The sequence below is a fragment of the Colobus angolensis genome, unplaced genomic scaffold, assembly GCF_000951035.1.
Source record: "Colobus angolensis palliatus isolate OR3802 unplaced genomic scaffold, Cang.pa_1.0 Scaffold206, whole genome shotgun sequence".
Taxonomy (NCBI): Eukaryota; Metazoa; Chordata; class Mammalia; order Primates; family Cercopithecidae; genus Colobus; species Colobus angolensis.
In genome coordinates this window covers 5,309,602-5,318,727 of record NW_012115222.1, presented here as the reverse complement: position 1 = coordinate 5,318,727, position 9,126 = coordinate 5,309,602, and the positions used below count along the sequence as shown (strand labels likewise).

Here is a 9,126-nt window from a genome sequence, read left to right as displayed (position 1 = left end):
TCACTGCTAGCTCCGCCTCCCCAGTAGCTGGTACTACAGGTGCCAGTCACCATGCCCAGCTAATTATTTTGTATTTTTTAGTAGGGACAGGGTTTCATCATGTTAGCCAGATGGTCTCAATTTCCTGACCTTGTGATCCGCCCACCTCAGCCTCCCAAAGTGCTGGGATTACAGGGGTGAGCCACTGCTCCTGGCCTTAAAACATTTTTTCATTTTTATATATAAAATGAGTTACTTTGAGTGGATGGGTAATACTAAGGGAGAGAGGATAAAGGCAGGCTAACTTATGTCAGCTCACTTATCGAGGTTAATTTGGCTAGTTAGGCAGAAAGATGCCTTTGTACTCCTTTGCTTTATATTCATCTCTCCTAAAACTGAATGATACTGGAGGAGAGGAAACTTTCTATTAATATTTTCTTTAAGGATATGAGTAACTTAGCTTTAGTTTAATGCTGAAGTCAGCAAACTATAGCCCTCTGGCCAAATCCAGCGTACTGCCTGTTTTTATAAGAACTGTTTTATTGTGTAACATAGCTACACTCATATTTTAGACTTCACAGGTCACACATTGTTATTTTCTTTTAATTTTACAACTCCTGAAAAACTTAAAGCCATTCCCAGGCCTGTGGTTTGTCAAACTCTATTGTCAGTAACTGCTTTCACACATTAAAAGGCAGAGTTGAGTAGTTGTGACAAGGGACTATATGGCCTGCAAAGCCTAAAATATTTATTATTTGACCCTTTATGGAAAAAGTTTTCCAAATCCTGGTCTAGTTAACCACTCTGGACCCAGTTACTTTTACTGGTTTTTTACTCTTTGTCTTTTCAAACTATGTTTTCTTCCCCTATTTTAATGCCCGATGATCTTAACAGTGACTACTTTGTTGAAATAGGTTATTTGCTTTCATAATATTGGTTTGTATGAGTCCTAGTATCAGCCCATAATCAAAACAGTTGGTTATTTAGTTGCTAAGCTGTTGGGCAATTTCTTTTGTTTAGCAGATATTAATAGAATAAAAATGAACTAGAACCCATGGCATACACTGTATTTGAGGGCTTCTTGTGTACGTAAGCCCATAGTTTCTTGTGATGTTTCTTCACTTAGGTGATTTCTTTCTGATAATCCTGACCTTACATTACAGGGATTTTTGCACGAGAACATGGATCAAATAAGAAACTGGCAGCACAGTCCTGTGCCCTGTCACTTGTGAGACAGCTCTACCATCTTGGAGTGGTTGAAGCTTACTCCGGACTTACAAAGAAGAAGGAAGGAGAGACAGTGAGTCTTTAGATTTAATAGACTTGTGAGATAGTGTAAGATTCAATTTAGCTCTTGTTTAGTATTTGGCTAAAGAAGTTTAATTTCAAGGAATCTTACCTCAGGAAATGAAAATGGTGCTGCTAATCATCTCTCTCTGGCATGATGTTCATAATAGGCAGTGAGTAAATAATCATTGAAGTAATTCTTGCACTAAAGGGAACTGACTGTTGGTTTAGGAATATTGTAGACTTAGTGTTGACTGTATAGTCTTAGCCCCATTGTAGTAGATTTGAGTAGTGTTGTTATTTGTGATCCTTTTTCCGTAGGTGGAGCCTTACAAAGTAAACCTCTCTCAAGATTTAGAGCATCAACTGCAAAACATCATTCAAGAGCTAAATCTTGAGATTTTGCCCCCGGTAAGCATAAAGCTGTTTAGTTCACATTTGCCTAAAACACTCAGTAGACAAGCAAGTCATATTTTTTTTTTCTTGTTTTTTAATAGCCTGAAGATCCTTCTGTGCCAGTTGCACTCAACATTGGCAAATTGGCTCACTTTGAACCATCTCAGCGACAAAACCAAGTGGGTGTGGTTCCTTGGTCACCTCCACAATCCAACTGGAATCCTTGGACTAGTAGCAACATTGATGAGGGACCTCTGGCTTTTGTGAGTGCAATATTGTTTTTGAGATGAGACTCTTGTGTTTTACTCTTGACTATACTTCATTAGTATGTCTAGGTAAAAATTGGATTTATTTTGAAGCCGAATTATATGCTTTCGTTTGACCATGTTGGCTTTTTGTTCTACAGGCTACTCCAGAGCAAATAAGCATGGACCTGAAGAATGAATTGATGTACCAGTTGGAACAGGATCATGATTTGCAAGCAGTAAGTCTGAATTATTTAGACATGTAGCCCAGAGTTTCAGAACATTCTAGGTTTGGGTAAAAAGTCAAAGAATAATACATTTTGCCCTTTTTAGGATGGCAAATCAAAAGATATGTACCGAACTGCTTAATCCTAGTTAGCCCAGAAGTTAGTTGCTATGAGTTGAGGGCCTGGGAGATAATTTCACTTCTTAATGTAATTTAATAAAAGTGGAGAGATTCAGGGCAGTAACTCCTTTTGTTGTTGTTGTTTGTCTTTGTGTTTTCCAAATAAAAAATTAAAATGTTAGAAGGAGTGCATGTGCGATGTTCAGGGACAATGAGAAAATTTAGTTTTTGGACAACGCCAAAAGATAACATTCTTCAGAAGTTTAGTGAAAAGAAGCAGTTCTATTAGATAAATTTTTTTGAAAAAGAAAAAAAACATTTTATCACTAAGCCAATGGAAATGAGTAAGTTTTTTAGAGATGGAAGTTTGGTTTTTTTGTTTGTTTGTTTTCTCGAGACAGTCTTACTCAGTTGCCCAGGCTGGAGTACAGTGGCGTGATCTCGGCTCACTGCACCCTCTGCCTCCTGGGTTCAAGCCGTTCTGCCTCAGCCTCCCAAGTAGGTGGGATTACAGGCGCATGCCACCACAGCTGGCTAATTTTTGTATTTTTAGTAGAGACGAGGTTTCACCATGTTGGCAAGACTGGTCTCGAACTCCTGACCTCATGATTGTCAGCCTCCCAAAGTGCTGGGATTACAGGCATGAGCCACCGCTCCCGACCTCTAGAGATGGAAGTTTTTTGAAGGATCAAGACAGTTGCTTCTAATGTGTTGGTAGAAATTTAACTAAAGTGTGACTTTTCTAATGCAGATCTTGCAGGAGAGAGAGTTACTGCCTGTGAAGAAATTTGAAAGTGAGATTCTGGAAGCAATCAGTCAAAATTCAGTTGTCATTATTAGAGGTGCTACTGGGTGTGGGAAAACCACACAGGTTCCCCAGTTCATTCTAGATGACTTCATCCAGAACGACCGAGCAGCAGAGTGTAACATTGTAGTAACTCAGGTAAGTAGTAGACCAACCATGAAATACCTAGAGACCAGACTATTTCTAATTCTTTCTTTTAACTACTTTTTGTAATTATATAAGGTTATGAGAGTTAGAGTGTTGTGCCCTTGAAATTAAATTAAAAAAAAAAAAACATAAAAAGAACTTAAGTCTTTTTCTAATCTCCAGTATGCTACACTAGTAAGCAGAACTAGACTATGAGGGATTCTTTTTATCTGGGCTAAAGGGAGTCTCTGGGCCTAGAATCAGACTGTCAAGATTAAGAATTCTTTGTCCTAATGTTCATCCAAATCTTTATCATCTCTTTTCTACCACCTTGATATTGAATAAAAACCAGTAAAACAGGTAATGGTTAACTTTACTGTATACCATGTTCTATTTTAAGCAGTAGTTTTTAAGAAAAAACTCAATCGAAGTTCGTAATGACCCTAAGATGTAAGTACTACTTCACATAGTGTTTCTCTTTCAGTAAATTAAGGCGCAAAGAAGGTAAAATGCCCACGGTTAATACAGAAAGAAGTAGAACTAGGATTAAAAAACCAAGCAATCTGCCTTTTAGGATTCTTCCTTTTAACTAACACTGTATTACCTTACCAGCAATGAGCAGCGCCTGCGATTTTGTCCCAGTACTTAGGGAAGAACTGATTAGCTGTTCTCAGGTTAAAGCCGTTCCGTTGGCTCTACCCTGTACTTCAGGCACTTGGTGGGAGAGCATTGCAAATAGCTAGGTACTACCTCTCAGGCAGGCTTACATCTTCACCTAGAAATTTTTTTTTCCCCAGTGGGTTAATGTTGCTTAACCTGGGAAACATAATCAATTTTCAGAGGAGAGTTATGAACTTTGAAATAACAAAAAGTGTGCATGTTCATTTACATTTGCATGTATAATATATCTGAAGCTTTTTAACATTTCTGAAATTGAAATGCATTTTTATAATTAATATGTATGTTTTATATGAGAATTGGGTTTTTGCCTGAAAAAAATTGCTGAAGGAATCACGTTGCATCCTAAGGCTTATGATATCTTAGGCTTGAAAAAAATATGATAAATTCACGTTTTTCTGGGAGAGCATTCCTAGCTTTCGTGTTCACAAAATTTTCTTTGATTTCCCGACTCACCCCTAAAACTGGCTGTGGATTTTTTGACTTACAGTGAAGGCCCAAGCCCCAGATATCATCAGATATCATCACACTCCAAAAAAATTCTTATTCTTAATTCTTAACTCATCTTTCAAGAACATTGTTCAAGAGTGTGCAGTTTTACAGAAGGGACGCCTTGAGCTCAGCTCTGCTCTGCTCTTACCCTCCTGTCCCCTCTCTTACCACTATCCATTTCTAATCTCAAAAGCAGTTCCAGCATATAGCAGAAAGAAGTGCAGAATTTAACAAGCAAGCTGAAGACAGGCGTCTCAAGTTGTCTGCATGTCATAAATAGAGTAAAAATTCCTGCCCAAGTGAGAAGTGCTTTGTCTCACTGTCTTTTAAAATGTTCAGTGGCATGGAAATGTATTAACAAACCTTTGTCTTCTGATTTGGGGTAAATTACTGTCATATTACATCTACATTCTGTGGCTTATATGTTTTTGTCCTAGTGTTTGTCCCAAAGTCAGTCTCATACCTCTTAACTGTAACAAGTCTTGAAAATTTTAAAAACTTACATTGTGTCCTAATATGTACGTAGTTCGAAAGTCTCAACTAAACATTTATAGTTCAGCCATGAAGGTACGGTAGGTCTAAGATTTAGTTAAACACATTCAAATTCATCAGCACCTACCTATAATATGAAAAGTAGTCCTGAGCGTGCTGATTGGTTATTACAGAATACAGTTTTTTATTTTTGTTTTTAATGTACTGTTGGCACAGTCTGAGATAGCAGTAGTTATTTTTGCAGTAATACCGCTATTGAATCATTTTTCCCTTATCTTACACTTGTAGCCATCTGTGGGAAACCACATGATGTCATCAGTTAAGTATTAGAAAGTTTTTTTATGTTCCTGATTTTAAGTGTATTATCTCAGTTCACAGAGCACAAGTTTAGAGTTATAGACTGGAGTATAACAGAGTGAGTAGCTCAAACCATGACATCAGCCTTAGTGTAAATTCTCAACCAAACTCACTGAATTCTATCCTTCAGGCTATCCATGCTCAAGCCACTTAAAACCTGTGGGCTATATGCAGAAAATTTTAAGTAGGAAATAGTTATCTTCTACCTTTAAAGTTATTTGAAAGAGACGAATTTTAATTGTAGGATGTAAATCAAGCATATTAAATTAATGTGATTTTATCAGTCCTGTACTTACCCCATAGTACCATCATTTCAGGATGTGAGCTGTTCTTTATACAAAATAAACTCAGAATCTGAGAAGATAGAGATGGGGAAGCCTGATACATTTTGTAGTATCTAGTGCATTAGGAATCTTGACATTTTGTGGCAGTTTAGTCACATTACTGTGTATTTAATGCTCAGATGTGAAAAAGAGCACAGTTGGGACCTTTTAGAACTTCAGTTCTGAAAGATGGAAGAAATTGCTGCAGTTGTGGGTAAATGGCAAGAGGTGTACATGAAAGGTATGGATTCTAGAATACTACAAAATAACAATTTGGGAGATATCTCCAACTTCTTATGGTATAGAAAGTGTTATCCAGTACCTGGTACATAGAAATTTCAGTGAGTGCTTAGTACGTATTATTAGAGCTACTTCAGTTAAACCAGACAGAAGTGTGAGGAAGAGGTTAGCACTTGGAATTACCTACTACTATGGCTGGACTCCAGGCAAGAGTAGTAAAATTCTAAAGAGAAAATGAGATAAGCAGATACATGCAATGAAAATTACAAGAGCCGGGCGCGGTGGCTCAAGCCTGTAATCCCAGCACTTTGGGAGGCCAAGACGGGCAGATCATGAGGTCAGGAGATCGAGACCATCCTGGCTAACGGTGAAACCCCGTCTCTACTAAAAAATACAAAAAACTAGCCGGGCGAGGTGGTGGGCGCCTGTAGTCCCAGCTGCTCGGGAGGCTGAGGCAGGAGAATGGCGTGAACCCAGGAGGTGGAGCTTGCAGTGTGCCGAGATTGTGCCACTGCACTCCAGCCTGGGTGACAGAGTGAGACTTCGTCTCAAAAAAAAAAAAAAAAAAAAAAAAAAAAAAAAAAAAAAAAGAAAGAAAATTAAAAGAAAAGCACATACCTGGAGGACAGTTGGAACTATTCTTCCAACTTTCTGTTGGAAAAATACCTTTTACTTTCATCAGTGATACTGTCTAACTAGTCTCATTTTTGTCAGTTCCTGTTTTATTTTTAGCATATTTACTAATCCAAGTGTAACATAGTTAAAGTAATAAAAGGTAAAGTAATTGGAAAAAGGATTATATTGGGAGTAAAGAAAATTTGAAGTCTTAAGTCATTTATGTGTCCTTAGGCAAAATCACCTCTTTGAGCTTGTGTTTTTAATCTACTAGAATGCAGCAGGAAAAGATTTTACTAGTATTCTGAAGCATAAATAAGGCATATATGCCACCCTGGTTTTTACTGTTATATTACACAAATATGATTTCTAGATGTCTCTGTGTTCTTGATTCTTATTTATATTTGAGGAATATAGAATATGTGTATATTCTTATAATAGAAGTGGCCCTACAGGTATAGATAGAACTTGTTTTACCTATGAGCCTTGCCTTGTATTTATTCACTGTGACAGAATATATAAAATAATTATTGAAGCACAGAAGATCATGGGAAAAGTGATAGATTATTTAAGGGATAAGGAGAGCATCTTCATACGCTGTAAGGTGGCATGCAGTCTGAGAAGTGTTTAAATATTCATTGATACTCTCAGGTTGAGCATTGTCATCCCACACAAAATGCCTGTCCTGTGAATATTTCTAATGAGCTAAGAATTAATAATTAGAATTTTTTTTTTATTGCTTTTTGTGTACTACAAGAGTAATACATACACCTTGGGGAAATTTTAAGAATAGAATAATTTTTTAAAAATCCAAAACCCAGGCCAGTCTTGGTGACTCACACCTGTAATTACAGCACTTTGAGAGTTCAAGACAGTTGGATTGAGTGCAGGAGTTTAAGACCAGCCTGGACAACATGGTGAAATTCCATCTCTACAAAAAATACAAAAATTAATTAGGCGTGATGGCACCCCAGTGTAGTCCCAAGTACTTTGGAGGCTGAGGTGGGAGGATTGCTTGAATCTGGGAGTAATTTTTTGTTTCTTGAGAGACAGGGTCTTACTCTGTTGGAATTGCAGGGACACACCATCATTGCTTACTGCAACCTCAAACTCCTGGGTCGAGCAACACGGCATACTTACTTACTTACTTACTTAAGTACCTATCTGATATCTCATGTTAGGACAGGACTAGGAAACCAGAGGCTGATGTAATATTTAATATAAAACATGATTTTTAATATAAAACATGATTGTTTTTGTACTTAGAAGACATGGAACACTTCAGAAGAGTTTTCATAAAAAAGTTCAACACTTAATCTATAGCATTCCCCTTAGAGTTTTGCAGATTGATTGTTGGAAATAGCAATACACAGTCAGTTTTTCCTGCTGTGTGAGCCCATCAAAAACAGTGATTTCAGTTTCCTGTCTCTAGCACCTTCTCTGGCACCTGATGCAAAAGTGCATTGAATGTTTGTTTACTGAGTTAATAACTGAGCAGAAGGTGGTCACAGTACATATGGCAAAGAAGGCAATTGTTCACCTTCCTGATTCCCATAGGTCTCAGTTAAATTTTCTAAAACTGTTTTTAGTGTGGCAATCAGTTACAAAAACAAACCCCCCTACGTATGCTGTGCCCTGTTACTTACTGGAAAATCACTTTGAATTCTATTTAGGAGTTGGAGACAATGACAAATTATAGAATCATTTTATATACAAAATGAAAAACAACATTTTTTAAGTTAGTCTGCCATAGAATCAAATAGTATTTTTTGTAGATTTATTGTTTCTGTTAATTATTCAGCTGGATTATTACAGTAATCCAAAAATGCTAGTAAGTGTATCTAACTTTGTAGTTGTTAAGTCGCTTTACTTTTTTTCTGTCTCAGCCCAGAAGAATCAGTGCAGTTTCTGTGGCAGAGCGAGTTGCATTTGAAAGAGGAGAAGAGCCTGGAAAAAGCTGTGGCTACAGTGTTCGATTTGAGTCTATACTTCCTCGTCCTCATGCCAGTATAATGTTTTGTACTGTAGGTCAGTAATGTATTTTGATCTTTCATTTGGGGTCCATATTGTGGTGTTAGTGAAGAAAACTTGATAGCAGAACAGAATGACTGGAAAGAAATAATGAGCCAGGCTCAGATTTCTTGTTTAAATAAAACTTGGCAGTTTTTTCCTTCGTGGAAAGTATGATATACCCATTAGATCTTGTACCTTAGAGAAAATGAAATCTAAAATCATTGGAAAAAACTATATTTCATAGTACATTATCACTTTTTAATAGTTTAAGTGTACATGTGATTGTTTTCTAAAATGATACTGGGGTATCCTAGTTGAAATATAATTGTCCAGAGATTTGCTTCTTTGAACTTTTCTATAATTTGTTGCTTGTTTTTCTTTTCAAGGTGTGCTCCTAAGAAAATTAGAAGCAGGCATTCGAGGAATCAGTCATGTAATTGTAGATGAAATACATGAAAGAGACATTAATGTAAGTAACTTGAGAGGTACAGTAAGGTACTAATTCTGCTATTTCTAACAGAAATCAGTAGAATGTCTTTGCTTTGTTTTCCGTTTCCCCCATTTTTATCATTATCAAAACCATGAACTTCAATCACTAAGATGTTGAAAATCCTTTTTTAGCGAGATTATTCAATCTTTTTTTTTTTTTTCTGTATTAAACTTTACACAAAGCATTCTGGAGGTGAAGACCTATGTCGTAAAGTATTCAATCTTTTTTTTTTTTTCTGTATT

The 9,126-nt window shown here is 36.8% G+C and overlaps 1 protein-coding gene across 3 annotated transcripts in view; it reads left to right on the top strand.

The window, feature by feature from the left end:
- The window catches only part of DHX9 (DEAH (Asp-Glu-Ala-His) box helicase 9), a 60,244-nt gene that overhangs the window by 22,585 nt on the left and 28,533 nt on the right, over nucleotides 1-9,126 (top strand). For all 3 annotated transcript variants that reach the window (XM_011942109.1, XM_011942108.1, XM_011942110.1), the window contains 7 exons: nucleotides 1,143-1,279; nucleotides 1,588-1,677; nucleotides 1,764-1,925; nucleotides 2,069-2,146; nucleotides 3,005-3,196; nucleotides 8,268-8,409; nucleotides 8,781-8,863. In XM_011942109.1, the coding sequence (XP_011797499.1) occupies nucleotides 1,143-1,279; nucleotides 1,588-1,677; nucleotides 1,764-1,925; nucleotides 2,069-2,146; nucleotides 3,005-3,196; nucleotides 8,268-8,409; nucleotides 8,781-8,863 (884 nt within the window). The remainder of the gene's footprint in view (nucleotides 1-1,142; nucleotides 1,280-1,587; nucleotides 1,678-1,763; nucleotides 1,926-2,068; nucleotides 2,147-3,004; nucleotides 3,197-8,267; nucleotides 8,410-8,780; nucleotides 8,864-9,126) is intronic.